Source organism: Hyperolius riggenbachi, chromosome 3 (genome assembly GCF_040937935.1).
Source record: "Hyperolius riggenbachi isolate aHypRig1 chromosome 3, aHypRig1.pri, whole genome shotgun sequence".
NCBI classification, from domain to species: domain Eukaryota; kingdom Metazoa; phylum Chordata; class Amphibia; order Anura; family Hyperoliidae; genus Hyperolius; species Hyperolius riggenbachi.
The window spans coordinates 298,867,714-298,884,858 of NC_090648.1; the positions used below are offsets into that span (position 1 = coordinate 298,867,714).

The 17,145-nt window shown below is 43.0% G+C and overlaps 1 protein-coding gene across 1 annotated transcript in view; it reads right to left on the minus strand.

The window, feature by feature from the left end:
* LOC137562309 (protein kinase C-binding protein NELL2-like) overlaps positions 1-17,145 on the minus strand; it is a 256,518-nt gene that overhangs the window by 21,009 nt on the left and 218,364 nt on the right. The window contains exon 15 of the mRNA XM_068273644.1: positions 3,625-3,765. Coding sequence (XP_068129745.1) covers positions 3,625-3,765 — 141 coding nt within the window. The remainder of the gene's footprint in view (positions 1-3,624; positions 3,766-17,145) is intronic.

Sequence of the window (17,145 nt, forward strand, 5' to 3'; positions counted from 1 at the left end):
GGCACATTTTTCCCCTACACTTTAACATTGGGACAACGGTATTTTGCAAACAGAAGAGGGGGAAGGATTTGGAGATTATTTTCTGCCTCCCCGCCTCTTTTCAAGGTACCTTTCTAAATGTGCTACTACTGATCTCAGGCTCCATCTTACTGGCTACTTAACCTACATGGGTGATAAAGCTGTAACATTTTAAGTGCATATGTACACATACATAAAATGCATTTATAAGTAAGAGTAAAATGTACCAGACTAAAATGCACTATAAGGTATTCTTTACCTAGATCATTATCACTTACTGTAGGTATCATTAATCTGACAGCTGTACATCTCTTGCCACCAGGTTTTATTCATGGTTTATGAATGGGGGATTTCCAGTTTCTTTTTGTTTTAAAGCAGTCTCTGGAAAGGTTATATTGTACAAAGATGCCAGGCAGCCAGTCTACTTGTGTACATGCTATTTTGGAAGCAGGACTGTGTCACCACTGACCAGAACATGATTTTGAACATAAATGTAATCCTAAGAATCCCTCATGAGGGGTTGGACTTGTCCAAAACCTGTCAGTAAAATGTTTAGAGCTCTCAGATTAATACTTACTACTGTGAGGGACAGCTACATGTCAAAAAGTTACTTTTTTTCTGTCTAATAAAAAAATGAAAGTCTTTTTCTTCCAGACCCACGCTGTAAAGAATGTGCATGCAGATGTGCATAGTATGTTAAAGGATTGTTCACTTGGAATTGCACTACATGCAAGACATCTACCTTTTTGCTAAAAGGCACAGGTTGCCTGCAGCCAAGGCAATGTGATGCCTGGCAATACACAGGGAAGTGCACGTGTACTTTCCCTATTCATTTCAGTAAAGCTGATTTCAGTGTGGCTCTAGATGTACAGAGAGCTTTGGAAGTCTGTTGTTTTCTGCACCTCCTGGCTGCTTCCTGCTTGACAATCAGGGTCTCAGCCGCAGATAAACCAGATCACAATCTGCAGTCTTTCAGCTTAGTAAGTCAGGTCCATAGTTTACCACATGCATATTGAAGTCCTTGTCCATGGTACTGATCTCCAGGAAAGGGAATTCATTTTGAAAGCTCACTGCAAAGATTTCTGTACTAAAATGAATTCAGTCATAATAACTGGACAACATGTGATGCAAAGCATCAGATCCTAGTATACATTTACATCTGTCCATGCTTATTGTATCTACAATGTATACAGACTGGTTAGTATAAAATATACAGGTTCAATTGAGAAATGGTGCTGGGAGCTGCACCTTGGGCTGCACAGAAAAAATGCAGACATTGCAAGTTTTTTCTGAATAAAAATACACAGAGGCCATACACAATTAACTTTTTCTGTAAGATTTCTCCTAGGAGATAATTTTTCATCTTCAATTTAAAATAACATTCAGCACTTTTCAATAAAAAAAGAAAAAAGAAAAGAGTAGGTTAAAAAGTACTGTTAAACTTATTCTGAGTATGTTCTTGTTTGCTGGTGGCTTAAAAGACATTTTATTAATAAAGTGTGGAAAGGTCACCTAGGTGAAAACTTAGGAGAAAAAGTGAATTGGATATGGCCCAGTGTGCTTAGCCAATCAATATAAAACATCCTCGCATTCAAATAAGAGAAATCGGGGAAATCTATCAAATCATTACAATATGAGTAAATTCTTCGGATTTGGCACACACGGCACAAACCAGTAACTTCCTGTTTGTTGGTGTGCTTAAACTGTAAGATTATAGTTGTCCAATCTAATGCTACATACACACACTAGACTGAACTAGCCCCCAACATCACCTAAAAAAACAGCATGCCGGATCTTTAGTAGTCTCTGAATCCCAATTGACCCACTGTATGCATTGTTCACCCACTGACCCCACCTGCTGGGAGCCACTCCATTGTGTATTGTACATTGCCCCTACATTCCACTCCATAGCAGCAGACTCATTACAAGCCTCTAGGCTAGTGACACCTCTGTACAGAAGTCAACCCTGAACTGTCTCCCGAGGGATCAAGTCCCGATTCCTGCAGATGCCAGTAATTGAAAATGTGTACATAGTATAACTGTTTATTGGCAGAATGAATGATCAACCATCTGTTTCCTATAAAACATGCCTCACACTTTTGGCCCATTATATTGAAGCAAAACTCATTCAGTTGGGTTGGATTTTCTGAGTAGATTACTTGGATGCCAGGGGTGATTGACTGTGCTTGTCTTGGTGGCCTAATAATCACATAGAATACAGTTTCCTCATATGCTCACTCCAACCTGAAAATCGTAAATGCCTTCTGTTTTAAGAAGCATAATTCTGTTTTACATAACATTTTTAGTAAGGGGTCTTTTTGGTCCTTTTTAGCACCTAACACATTCCTAGGAGTTCTGGTTCACCATGAGCTTGCTGGGCAATCTCTAACTCTGGGTGTTTTAAGTCCTACCCTATAGAGCACATGTGTCGAACTCCAGGCCTGGAGGGCCAGATCCATGCCAGTGTTTAGGATGGACTGAGAAAGAGAGGAATGTGTTCCACCTGGTGCACCACACCTTTCCTGATTCAGACCCATCAATTAATCTGAGTTGTGTCAAAAACATGTGAGGACCTTGGCCCTCGTAGGACCGGTTTGACATCCCTGCTATAGAGCCATATTAATCCATGCCATGCACTGATGAGGATCAACCAGTTGGAAACAATCTGTATGCATGTTGGATTAGTATGGGTCGGTAATATTAGCAAGATTTACACATCATTGCATTCCAGCAATTCTGTAGGTGGGTTTCGCTTTTAGGGACATCAAAGGGACAATTTGCATATTAAGCAGTGATGCATTGTGAGAGACCTCATGCCTACTCCAACCTGAATAATTGCAAACACTTTGTTTTAAAAAGGCAAAATTCTGTTTTATACTACTTGAAGATAGGAGCCCTTCAACATCACTCAGTTCTTTGCAGGATGGATTGTATTTCTCTGTAATTCCATCTCTATCTATTCTATTTAGACAGAAGAGCTCTCACCTCCTATTTTGTACGCAAAACAGATGCCCTCTCTCTGCATTTTATGAAAAGTGCAGCCTCCATTTCTCTTTTTCTATATGTGAAGTACTGTTCCATCTCTTTCTTTCCCATATGAACCATGCAGCCCCTATCTCCCTATTGATTGATGTCGTCCCTTTTCCTGTATGAACAGAACATCTCTTATTCCTTTTCTCTTATAAACAGAACATCTTCCACCCGTTGTCTATTATGAATGGAGCGTCACCATTCCTCTTCCACTAGGAACAGAAAAATAAGAACAACTTCTATTTTATTCCAGTCTGTACAGGACTGCTCTTTTTTTCTCTTTGTCTCATATGAACTGACAAGCTCCTGTCTCCCGCTTAATAAATTAACACATTACAAAATACATAATGCATTAACAAAACAGCACAAACCTTTCTCTTACCTATAAAGGATAGAACTTCGAATCCACATTTCAAACTATGCAGTAAAACTGTGTTATGTTTAAGAGTTGTAGCCTGGCTTTAAAACAAATGTCTGGCCTTTGTATGTGATGTGTAAAGATAGGATTCTTTCTGTTAGCACATTAGTACTTTTATCCTTTTATGTTAGGCATTGCACCTAAATGCAGGCACTGACCTTCACATGACTCTCCACCCAATGAAAACATCCCATTGTCATGGTAGCCATCTCTGCATTCACAGTGGTACCAGCCTGGGAGGTTAATGCAGTTAGCTCGGCTGTCGCACTGTACAAATCCTTCAGAACATTCATCAATATCTGGTAAAGAGAGACACAAAAATGTAAGAGCATTAAACAGACAGAAATACATCACACTGTTATACATTTTTGAGTGACAGATGGATTTGTTCAACATGTAACCTTAATCTGCAGCATAATCATTGTTGGAACATTTTACCTTTCATTAAACATTTCTACCATCATTCTCTTTCAAAACAAATGGTTATTATCTAGATCCATTCATCTTGCAATGCTAACAACTGCAGTATTTACAGTATAAAGTGGAATGTTTTGCATCTGTTCAAAGATTCACTAGAAAGATCTCAGATACTTTAACCTCTGTGGGTACCTCAGTGTTTTTCTTATTAGGAAAGTTCTGAAATATTATTGTATAAATAAGAAAAATAATTAAGGAGAGATAATCCGAGTCAAGCAAAAACCGCATTGGAAATTTGGACGCACCAGGCGCCGCCATACACTGTTATATGAACTATGGCTGTAGCGGTGCTCAGTCAGTAATTTGGGCGGTGTCAAAAGACAGAGCCTACATTATGATAAAACAGCGTAATTCGGCCACCAGCAATAGCTGAACTATGTCTTCCCCGAGTCCATGATGGCCTGGAGGGGGAATAGTAATTAAAGCTGCCAGGACTTTTGCAGGCGCAAGGTGAGCCATGTTTTGGCTTTACCCTGCGGCCAAAATTTCCCGGCTCTTTGATTACATGTATACAGATAATCCATGAGATGAGTTTTGTGAATTTTGTGACCCACACCTAAGAAAATGTTCTAAATTTCTTGTTCACGCCTTCTTCTGCCCACAGCTCAAGTCAAGGGGTTCCTGCATTTCTTGTTCACACCTACTTCTGTCCACACCTCAAGTCAAGGGGTTCCTGCATTTATTGTTCACACCTACTTCTGTCCACACCTCAAGTCAAGGGGTTTCTGCATTTATTGTTCACACCTACTTCTGTCCACACCTCAAGTCAAGGGGTTTCTGCATATATTGTTCACACCTACTTCTGTCCACAGCTCAAGTCAAGGGGTTTCTGCATTTATTGTTCACACCTACTTCTGTCCACACCTCAAGTCAAGGGGTTTCTGCATTTATTGTTCACACCTACTTCTGTCCACAGCTCAAGTCAAGGGGTTTCTGCATTTATTGTTCACACCTACTTCTGTCCACACCTCAAGTCAAGGGGTTCCTGCATTTATTGTTCACACCTACTTCTGTCCACACCTCAAGTCAAGGGGTTTCTGCATTTACAGCTCACACCTACTTCTGTCCACACCTCAAGTCAAGGGGTTTCTGCATTTATTGTTCCCACCTCAACATGTGTATTCATTTTACAATTATACTCACCTCTTTATCTCATAAGGTAATCTGAACCAAGTAAAAACAAAGGAAACTATGCAGAGTCCACTTTGAAAATGTTACCAGCTTGGCTACTAATCCTCTGCCTTTCCCACTTTGAGTCACTTACCCAGAATTTAGGCTTCTTGTTGTTACCATCCACATGTTATATGTGGCATGCAACAAATGTTCTACCACCTTCTCTTATTTCACCACATTTTGATTTTACTACTGCTGGTGATATTCTATTGTAACAAACAACCGACCCGATCCAATCCACTTTTTCTCCTAAGTTTTCTCCTAGGAGATCATTTTTATCTTTATTTTTAAAATAACTTTTTAGCACTCTGCAATTAAAATAGTACCAAAAAGTAGTTGAAAATGTACTGTCCAAATTATTCTGAGTATTTTTTTGTTTGCTTGTAGTTAGCTACAACAAGCAGCCGTTAAGACGCTGGTTTGGTTTAGGCGCTTAGAGGTGGAGGTTAGGGTTAGGCATTAAGTGGGGTGGGAGTTTCAGTTTAGGCACTCAGAGGGTGGATTAGGTTTAGGCATTGGCTGGGGAGGGTCCCGCTTAGGCATTAGGTTAGAGGGGGAGGGTTAGGGGTTGGGCATTAGGTTGGAGGGTTCACTTTAGACACTTACAGGGGAGTTATGGTTAGGTAGTAGGTGGGGGGTTTGGTTTAGGCACTTAGAAGGAGGGGTTTCAAGTGTGAAAGTGTACTAGGTTGTGAATATTAAAATATCGGTAAGCTAAATGACCAGTATTTTACTACTAGTGGCACCACAGGGCGCCCAACTCAAGCAGTGCTGCTACAATATGTACTCGGTCGTTCACCTCAGATACAAGCGATTCCTATAACTTAGCTAAGATCATGGATGGAAGGCTATAGTTTTAAAAAGCTCACGTGATCCCTTCCATTAAATTCAATTAAAGGATACACTAAACAAATTCCATTCAAGAGGACACTAGAGACATTACTCTGTGTTTATAGTAGTTGGCAACAGACAGGTAGATTTTTATTTATTATCTGACTGCATAAACTATATACATTTCCTTTAAGTGTGCTGTCAGGTCGACAAAATTACATCTGGAGAAGATCCATTTGCATGAAGTTTCCTGATAATGTATTCTTACAGGAAATGGAATAACATTCTAATGTCTAGCAATTTTAATGCATTATAATGAAAATGACTTAAATGGCTTCAATTTAGAGATTGCAAAATGATTGCTTATAAAACACGGTGGACTTGACATGAAAAGCTTTTTGAAAATGAAAGCATTAAACTACAGTACAGTGCAAAGGATACTAATAGGGCTAAACTGTTATCTTCTTATAATTTAGAAAGTGGATGTGTCAGCACTTCACCAATTACCCTGTCTCTCCCATTCATCTCCAAGTACTCAGGAAAATGAAAAGCATAGAATAAATAGGAATGAGAAGTTTATTTACTTGAATTCATTAAGTGACTGCAATGCATGTTTTAGAGGCTAAGTACTCATAGACAGCAAGGCATGTTTCTAAAAATGAGTCGAACCGTTTTCAAGCATTTTGATAAGCAGTTATATATTGGTTTATATGAGGACTATGGTTAACCCCTTAATTCCCTTTCAGGTGAATGCTTTCTATTTTTGTAGCTCTGTAAGTGTAGAACGCTAGTGCCGCCATTATTTTCAATAAATGGTTAGGAGCAGATCAGTGAATATGCCATACTGCAGTTGAGAAGTGGCTCAAAAACAAACCACTTTTGCAGTTTGTGTCTCTTAGCCAGCTGCTCAGTTTAATCATCGAGTACCTAGCTTTAGTGATGTCCATAAAAAAAAAAGTAATTATTGAATGCTTGAATTAAACAATAGCGGTAGAGGAGCTTAAAAAGACAAAACAAATAACATTTATATTGTGCTTTTCTCCTGGTGGAATCAAAGCACCAGCGGCAGCCACTAGGGAGCGCTCTATAAGCAGTAGCAGTGTTAGGGGTCTTGCCCAAGGTCTCCTTACTGAATAGGTGCTGGCTTACTGAACAGGAAGAGACAAGATTGGAACCCAGGTCTCCTGTGTCAGAGGCAGAGCCCTTAGCCAGTACAGTATCTAGCCAGTCAGAAAATGCAATGACAAATTAGAACATCAATTATTTAGGATTATACCTTTAATTATCATAAATGCTTTCTATATCTATATGTTGCTGAATATTGGTATCTAACTCCACCCAATAATGTTTAGCCACCCTAGGCTATGGCGTTAAGCAGCCTTCTGCCATGGAGCACTCTGGAAGATTGTGTGATGATCCTGCTCACTTAGCAGAGCAAAATTCACAGTGATTCATCTTGTAAATATGCTGGTATCACTGATTAATTAAAAACATACTTTTTCTTCCTTTTTTTCCTCTACCCTGCATTTAGAAGCTGTTCTCTGCCAGGACAGAGTTTTATGACTGTAATCCCTCATCAGTGAGGGTTTTGCTATAGTCCAAACTAGATCATGACTGGACAGAAACTGTCACTTGCATACTTGAATGATAACTCTTTCAGGCAGAAAAAGAAAAAAAAAAGAACACAGTCTAGCTATTAATATGCTTGGCACTGTACAGTCAAATGCCTGACTCAGTGGCGTAGCTAATGAGCTGTGGGCCCCGATGCAAGTCTTACAATGGGGCCCCTCAAGCACTCTATACATAACAATTGATACGGCGCACACCAAAACCTGCCAATGGTGACTACAATGTCAGAGGAGCAAGAAGGGGATGGGGAACAGCTTGTTAATGATTACCACTATTCAAAGTATCTATAGAAGTGATTATTATGAGCACAGGACCAATAGAGAGCTAATACTGTAGTTGAGGGAGGGCCCTTCGGGGCCCCTCTGGCCCAAGGGCCCCGATGCGGTCGCTACCACTGCACCCCCTATTGCTACGCCCCTGGCCTGACTCATCATGTCACCTCTGGTACGCTTTAAAGGGAACCTAAACTGCGAAGGATTTGGATTTTTCCTTTTAAAATAGTACCAGTTGTCTGACTCTCATGCTTATCCTGTGTCTCTAATACTTTTAGACACAGCCCCTCAACAAGCATGCAGATCAGGTGCTCTGACTGAAGCCAGACTGGATTAGCTGCATGCTTGTTTCAGGTGTGTGATTCAGCCACTACTGCACCAAAGAGATAAGCAGGACTACCAGGCAACTGGTATTTAAAAAAAAAAGGAAACATCCATATCCCTCTGTTTAGGTTCGTTTTAACAAAAAAGAAATGGATTCTTTAGAATTTAAAGGAAAAGTACACAATACAAATAATCCCCATTACAAGTAATCAGTGGCTGTAAAACCGAATGCAGTTATCACATCTATCCTTACTATTGGCAGGGAGGCAGCACACATTACCTTATTAGTGTAACGGTGTGCCGCATGCATTGCTATGGTAACACACTGTGCACAATGCATGTACCACTAACTGGGGAAGGTGGGTGCTGCCTTCCCTGCTTTAGTACCAATAAAACTGCTGTGCGCTGTCTGTGCACTGCAATGTCACCACTACTTGCATCAGGCTCTATGAGCATTGTGTTATCGTTATAACTGCACAGCAAAATGATGCAATGTTACCACAATCACAATCCCTATGTGGTTTGTTGGATTTTGTTGTAAGATTGCAAGCTAAGCGATGTGCTACCAGACACCGCACACGCTACGCCTGCATTACATATGAAAAGCTATGTGGTTCTGTGCATTGCGACACATCATCAAAAGAAAAAAAAGTTTAAAAATGCATTCTGATGTCCCACATGCACATTGCAATGGATTTAGTGTGAACTTTGTCTAAGTACATGACCAGTTGACAATCGCGGCCTGAGTAAGAGAAATTAAAGATAAATACATAATGAAACCGACAACTTGATTTGTTTATGATGATGATTAATATACACTCTTGAGAGAGATTTGTGGTTTAGTATTTTGAAATCTGAATCAGAAACAGAAGGATGATTCTATTTCAGCACACACTGAACTATTAACATCACAAGGTGCATTTCCTTTGTAATGCTTAGCTTCTCCTACAAATTCTCACACGCTGTATGCACAGTACTGTTATGTTTTCTGCACTGCAGGAAGCTTACTAAATTATTAATATATAACTAAATTTAGCTGCGTGCCTCCTCTCTAGTTACATGGACACTACTAGAAAATGATGGCAGTCACACAGAGAAACACTGCCTCTCTATATAAATATAAGCAATCAATTAAAAAGTGTTTTATACTGCTGCTATATAAAATAAATTCAGCACTTTTATAATCCACATATTTTCCATTTTTATTCAGAAATAATTAGCACATTTTGTAACAACTTAAAGAGAGTCTGAAGCGAGAATAGATCTCGCTTCAGACCTCATAGCTAGCAGGGGCATGCGTGCCCCTGCTAAAACGCCGCTATAGCGCGGCTTAACGGGGGTCCCTGTCCCCCCAAACCCCCTCCGTGCAGCGGGGGAGCGCTTCCTGGTTGGGGCAGGGCTAACCGCCGCAGCCCTGCCCCATGCGCGTCTGTCAGACGCGTATCTCCGCCTCTCCCCCGCCCCTCTCAGTCTTCCTTCACTGAGAGGGGTGGGGGAGAGGCGGCGATGCGCGTCTGATAGACGCGACTGGAGGCAGGGCTGCAGCCGTTAGCCCTGCCTCCAGGAAGACAATCCCCACGACCAACTTGCCGACCATCTTTTGCGGGGGGTGGGTTGGGGGTGAAGGGACCCCCGTTTAGCCGCGGGATAGCGGCGTTTTAGCAGGGGCACACGTGCCCCTGCTATATATAAGACCTGAAGCGAGATTTAGTCTCGCTTCAGTGTCTCTTTAAAGGGACGATTTTAACGTCGCACTGTGAAAGAGGCTTTAAAGAGACACTGAAGCGGAAAAAAAAAATTATGATATTATGATTTGTATGTGTAGTACAGCTAAGAAATAAAACATTAAAGAGACTCTGTAACAAATTGTTTATCTTTATTTCTTCTATGCTATAAGTTCCTATGCCTTTTCTAATGTGGTCTGGCTTACTGCAGCTTTTCCTAATTGCACAGTAGCTGTGTTATCTCTGTTATATGATCTAATCTTCTCTCTATAGTCGGCACAGTCAGGCTGAGGCAGTCAGACTGGAATGTGCAGGGCTGCTTGTGATTAGCTAGAAGCTGTACACACCCCCTGCAGGCTCTGTGTGACTAACACACTCTGCTTAGCTGAGCCTATTAGAAGCTGGTTAGTTTGTTTGTAAACACTGCCTAAAACTGGCAATTACAAGCCAGGTTTGCAGCAGAGAATGGCAGAAACAGCACAGAGGGGACCAGGAGCACATAATGAATAGAATGGTATGCTTTTTATTGTAAGAATTTCAGAGTACAGATTCTCTTTAAGATCAGATACATCAGTCTAATTGTTTCCAGTACAGGAAGAGTTAAGAAACTCCAGTTGTTATCTCTATGCAAAAAAGCAATTAAGCTCTGCAACTTTCAAAGTCCTGGAGAGGGCTGTTATCTGACTTTTATTATCTCAAGTGTTATTGAACTATTTACTTTTTCTCTGCTTGAGGAGAGGTCATTAGTTCACAGACTGCTCTGAAAGAATCATTTTGAATGCTGAATGTTGTGTAATCTGCACATATTATAGAATGATGCAATGTTAGAAAAAACACTATATACCTGAAAATAAAAATATGAGAATATTTTCTTTGCTGCTAATCTTCTAGTAATTATTCATAGTACACAACCAATTCATTATATCATATTTTTTTTCCGCTTCAGTGTCTTTTTAAGAAGGGGATGCTGTTTACAAGGGGGTCTGCTGGATGTATGGGGAGCAGCTACATATAGAAGATAGAGCTACAGCCAATGGAAACTGAAAATTGAACAAAAAAGTTGCTGTATATGGAAAATGACATTTGTACTCAAGTAATCTATCCATCTCCTAAATCCTAACAATGATTTGCCCAGAAGGCTGGTCAACGAGGAGGTTTTTACATGGTCTTTTCTTATACTGGCACGTGCATGTGACACAGGTAGAGATGGCCCGAACCTCCGATTTTCGGTTCGCGAACCTCCGCAAACGAGCGTGAACATGCGAATTTTGCAAACCGCAATAGACTTCAATGGGGAGGCGAACTTTAAAAACTAGAAACATTTATGCTGGCCACAAAAGTGATGGAAAAGATGTTTCAAGGGGTCTAACATCTGAGTTTTTGCATGGGGGAGTGGGATACATGCCAAAAGTCCCGGGGAAAATCTGGATTTGACGCAAAGCAGCGTTTTAAGGGTAGAAATCGCATTGCATGCTAAATTGGAGGCCTAAAGTGCTTTAAAACATCTTGCATGTGTATACATCAATCAGGGAGTGTAATTAGAGTACTGCTTCACACTGACAGACCAAACTCACTGTGTAACGCACCACAAACAGCTGTTGGTGTTTTGATGGCCGTGCTGGACTGGTGCGCTCCATGGTGAGAGTGCAGGCGATAGCAGTTTTCAAGCCCATATGGTTGCAGCCAGAAAAATTAGGCAGGCATGTACACGCACCAGAAAAATTATTATAGCGGCTGCTGCTAGCAGTGGCCTTAAAAATTCAGGAATCCGCCTGGAGTCCTGGTGGACCTTGTTGGTGGTGGCGAAGAATGCTTAAAAACAAGAAGAGAATCGAGAGCCCAATATGGTGCAGTATTGTCAGGTAAAATGAAGAGTTCAATACAATTTTATGTATATATATACTCACAAACACGGGTTACCAATAGGCAACCACTTTAAATGCAGGTGGGGAGCATTAGGACCTGACCCCACTCAGGTTAAGAAGTCGCTCTCTGTAGATAGTAGATGGGGATGCACCCCTCCACCCAGGGTGGACTAGAAGATCAGCAAAAACTCGGTATACAGAGGCGCCAGAGTAGAGTAAAACGTTTTAAAAACCGCTTAAAAGGAGAGGGGGATGTTAAGGTGGACTCACCTCCCTCTTACAAAAAAAGAAAACTCACTTGAGTCTCAATAAAATAGAATTGTCAAGTAATTTATTCAACTCCACAAATGCAACGCGTTTCGCGGGCGTGACCCCGCTTCCTCAGGCAAAAATGGGAGCACAACTCAGTGGGTCAAGCAATAAGTTTGAGCGCCTCTGTGGTGGCGAAGAAGGCAGTCAAGCGGCCTGCAGGCAGAGATGCTGTGTGGGGAGCGACATTGTCATGGGGCAGGCAGTCACACGGCGTGCAGGCAGAGATGCTGTGTGCAGGGACTGACTTAGTCTTCGGGCGGGCAGTAGCCCTCCGGGATCCATGCCTCATTCATTTTGATAAAGGTGAGGTACTGAACACTTTTTTGACTTAGGCGACTTCTCTTCTCAGTGACAATGCCTCCAGCTGCGCTGAAGGTCCTTTCTGACAGGACGCTTGAGGCAGGGCAAGACAGTAGTTGGATGGCAAATTGTGACAGCTCTGGCCACAGGTCTAGCCTGCGCACCCAGTAGTCCAAGGGTTCATCGCTACTCACAGTGTCTACCTCCACACTTAAAGCAGAATATAACCCAGAATTTCTTCTTTGCTCTAAAAGATTATTTACAGTATATAATATACTAACACAATGGCCTCAATTCGCTAAGCTTATCTCCTGTCTTCAATAACGTTTCTAGAGTTGTTACCATGGTGATAAGGCATGTAGTATTCAGGAAACATTTTACCTCAGGCAAACCTAAAGTTAACTCTTCTGTCTTTAAGTTAAAGGTCCATACACACGCCGGACTGGAGGCAACGAAGGGTCCGTCGTCACCTCCCGCTGGGCGTGTGGACGCACTGTCGGCGGACTGATACGGCTGCTTCTGAGTGATCCGCCCAGCGGATCGTTCAGAAACAGCCGTATTAGTCTGCCGACAGTGCGTACACATGCCGGACTGTCATTGGAACGCCCACCCAGCGGGAGGTGACAACGGACCCGTCGTTGCCTCCAGTCCGGCGTGTGTACGGACCTTAACTCTCCGATCCATAAAATAACTCCAGAGTTAAAGACAGGTTGTTAATTACCTGCGTGTGAAAATAACTACAGAGGAGGTAAATTAACTACAGAGGAGGTAAATTAACTACAGAGGAGGTAAATTAACTACAGAGGAGGTAACTTAAGGAATTAAGAAATAAGATAACTCTCTCACTGATCTTAGTGAATTGAGGCCATTGTGTTTTTTTTTTTTAGTAAAACAGCATTCAAAGGGTTACATCACAGGGCTGACTCTTTCTTCTGCAGGGAGAACCAGCATCCGAACTGCTTATAATCTTATCTTGTGTAAACATTCTTTACTTGATACATGTATGTAAACATTCTCTGGCTGTGCAGGACTTCAGCTGATGAGTCCTGGGGTGAAAAACAGATCAGAAATAACGGCTGACAGGATTTACAAGAGAATGACAACAGTTATAAATAAAATGCACCAGCAGCTTTCAAAGTAAATTAACTGAACTTTGGGAAGTTATAATATCTAAATGAATACTAATACTTGTGCAAAAAAGCAAATATGAGAATTGTATGGGTTATAAAAAGTAGGAAAACACATTTTTGTTGAAAATTTTGTCAGAGTTTTAAACCGCTTTAAGGTCAGGTAGTCGGCTACCTGCCGGTCCAGGCGTTGGTGGAGGGTGGATCCGGAAGCGCTTAGGCGAGGCGTTGGACTAAAGAATGTCCGCATGTCCGACATTACCATGTGATCGCTGGAGCGTCCTGTCCTTGCCTGCGTGGACATGGGAGAAGGATTACTGCCAGTAGTACCTTTATCCCGTTGTGCTGTGACATCACCCTTAAACGCATTGTAAAGTATAGTTGCCAGCTTGTTCTGCAAGTGCTGCATCCTTTCTGCCTTCTGGTGGTTTGGAAACATCTCGGCCACTTTGTGCCTATACCAAGGGTCTAGAAGCATGGCCACTCAGTACAGCTCATTCCCCTTGAGTTTTTTATACGGGGGTCCCCCAACAGGCTGGACCACATGAAAGATGCCATCTACACAAAGTTGGATGCAGACGTACTTTCCATTTCCTCTTGCTCTTCCTCAGTGATGTCAGCTAAGTTCTCCTCCTCCCCCCAGCCACGAACAATACAACGGGAAAGTTGAGCAGCACAAGCCCCCTGCGACACCTGCTGCGGTTGTTCTTCTGCCTCATCCTCCTCCTCCAAAACAACACCTTCCTCATCATCTGACTCCTCTTCCCCACACGACTCTTCTTCCTCCTCCTCCTCCCCTCTCTGTGCTGCCACAGGTGTTGAGGAATCATCTGGTTCTGCTGAGAATTGATCCCACAACTCTTCCTCCTGTTCCTGTTCACGCTCCTCCACAGCTTGATCCACCACTCTACGCACGGAACGCTCCAGGAAGAAGGCATATGGGTTCAAGTCGCTGATGGTGCCTTCACTGCGACTCACCAGGTTTGTCACCTCCTCAAACAGCCACATGAGCCTGCAGGCATTTCGCATGAGTGTCCAGTACTTCGGCCAGAACATCCCCATCTCCCCAGACTGTGTCCTTTGACTGTAGTTGTAGAGATACTGTTTGACGGCTTTCTCCTGTTGTAGGCGATCGAACATCAGGGGAGTCGAATTCCAGCGAGTCGGGCTATCGCAAATCAAGCGTCTCACCAGCAAGTTGTTTCTCCGCTGAATATCGGCAAAGCGTGCCATGGCCGTGTATGTAAGACCGCCTGTAATGCCCACATACCTTCCTGGACTGCTTTAGGACGTCCTGTAAGCCTGGGTACTTAGACACAAATCTCTGAATTACGAGATTGAGCACATCATGCAGGGTACATGTGTCAACTTTCCCAAATTCAAAGCTGAAATTAGATTGCTGCCGTTGTCACACACCACGTTGCCAATCTCCAGTTGGTGCGGGGTCAGCCACTGATCCACCTGTTTGTTCAGAGCAGCCAGGAGAGCTGCTCCAGTGTGACTCTCCGCTTTGACGCAAGACATGTCTAAGATGGCATGACACTGTCGTACCTGGCATGCAGCATAGGCCCTGGGGAGCTGGGGCTGTGTAGCTGGAGAGGATATCACAGCACCAGTAGAGTTCAACTGCCACTCAGCCAAGGAGGAGGAGGAGGACGACAGTGAAGAGGATGTAGCAGGAGGAGAGGAGGTGGCAGCAGGCCTGCCTGCAAGCCGTGGAGGTGTCACTAGGTCCGCTGCACAGCCACGTACTCCCTGCTTGCCAGCGGTCACCAGGTTGACCCAATGGGCTGTGTAAGCAATGTACCTGCCCTGACCATGCTTGGCAGACCAGGCATCCATGGTCAGATGAACCCTTGATCCAACGCTGTGTGTCAGAGATGACACCACTTGCCTCAACTTCATGGTACAGTTTGGGTATAGCCTTTTTGAGGTGGTGTAACTTGCTTAGCGCCTTCATCTTGTTGTAACAATAATGGTTGTGAATCAGTGATTTCCCCCCCAAATAACTCCTGCGAAGTGTCAAATGTAGTGGATGTGGTACTTGGAGTAGCGCTGGTGGATGCGGAAGATGAGGTGTTCTGTGTGAAATAGTCAACCACGTCCTGACAATCTTGGGAGTTGATGGGACGTGCCTTCTTCTGAGCACTGTACTTTGGTCTAGGGCCGCACGAAATCACGTCAGCACGACCTCGAACAGCCCTTCCCGGGTGGCCTGCCTCTAGGTCTGCCTCTGCCTGTTTTGTCCATATCGGGGGGATGAAGTGAAAGGTATGCACTAACTTGGCTAATACAATGTGCAGTCACACAGGTGCAGTGAAAGATAGCAGTGACTGGTATTACAATACAATGTGCAGCTGTCACACAGGTGTAGTTAACAGGTATGCACGGACTGGTATACTAAACAGCGTGCAGTCACACAGGTGCAGCGAACAGGTATGCAGGGATTGGTATTACAAATGTGCAGCTGTCACACACAGGTACAATGACTGGTGGTATATTACACTGCTTGCACTCATGTAGGTGCACTGAACAGGTTACAGGTATGCACTGCAGTGATTGGAATTGCAAATGTGCACTTGTCTCTCTCTCTCTCACACACACACACACACACACACACACACACACACACACACACACACACACACACACACACACACACACACACACACACACACACACACACCGTGAACAGGTGCAATGACTGGTGGTATTAACAATGCGTGCACTCACGTAGGTATAGGTGGGTAGGTGCACTGAACAGTGAACAGGTGCAGTGATTGGGATTACAAATGTGCAGCTGTCTGTCACACACACAGGTAGTCACTGAATGTGCTGGGCCTGGCAGTGGCATAGTAGGAATTACCAAGGCTGTCTATGCAACACAAATGTCTGTGGGACACACACACAAAAATATATATACATATATCACAAGAACAAGATTAGCTCTCAAAAGAACTGTTGAGGGGTGCTTTTTTAGCAATAAGAATCAGCAAGAGGCAAGCTAACAAGCCTACAAGAGCCTAACTAAGCTTTCCCTATAGCTCTCTCTGCAGCAGCAGCTCTCCCTTCTCTAATTACTGCAGGCACACAAGTGAGTTCAATGCCTGACGCTGCCTGCCTTTTATAAGGGGGGGGGGGAGGGGGCTCCAGAAGAGAGTGTAGCCTGATTGGCTACAATGTGCCTGCTGACTGTGATGTAGAGGGGCTAAGTTGACCCTAATGATGCACTGTGGGGGCGAACCGAACTTCCGGGAAAGTTTCCGGTTCTCTGCGATCACTAACACCAAAAGTTGGCCGGTTCCCGTTCACCGGCGAACCGTTTGGGCCATCTCTAGACACAGGGGACCCAGACTGTGGTAAGAAGAGGGGGCAACAATAAGAGTACAATAAAACCACATGGATGCTGCTCTACTTTCCAATCAATTTTACAACTTGGGTTTAATTTCACTTCAATCTTACCTTGCCAATGCTACATACAGTGGGAAAATACTTGTAATACAAAGCACTTTTATATCAAAGCAAATTTCCCCCTTAAAGATTAATGGAAACTCAGATGATTCGTACCACAATCCAAAAACATTTACAGAAAAATATTCAATACAAAGCACTGTACTGCATAAAGTAAAAATCTAAAAAAGACTT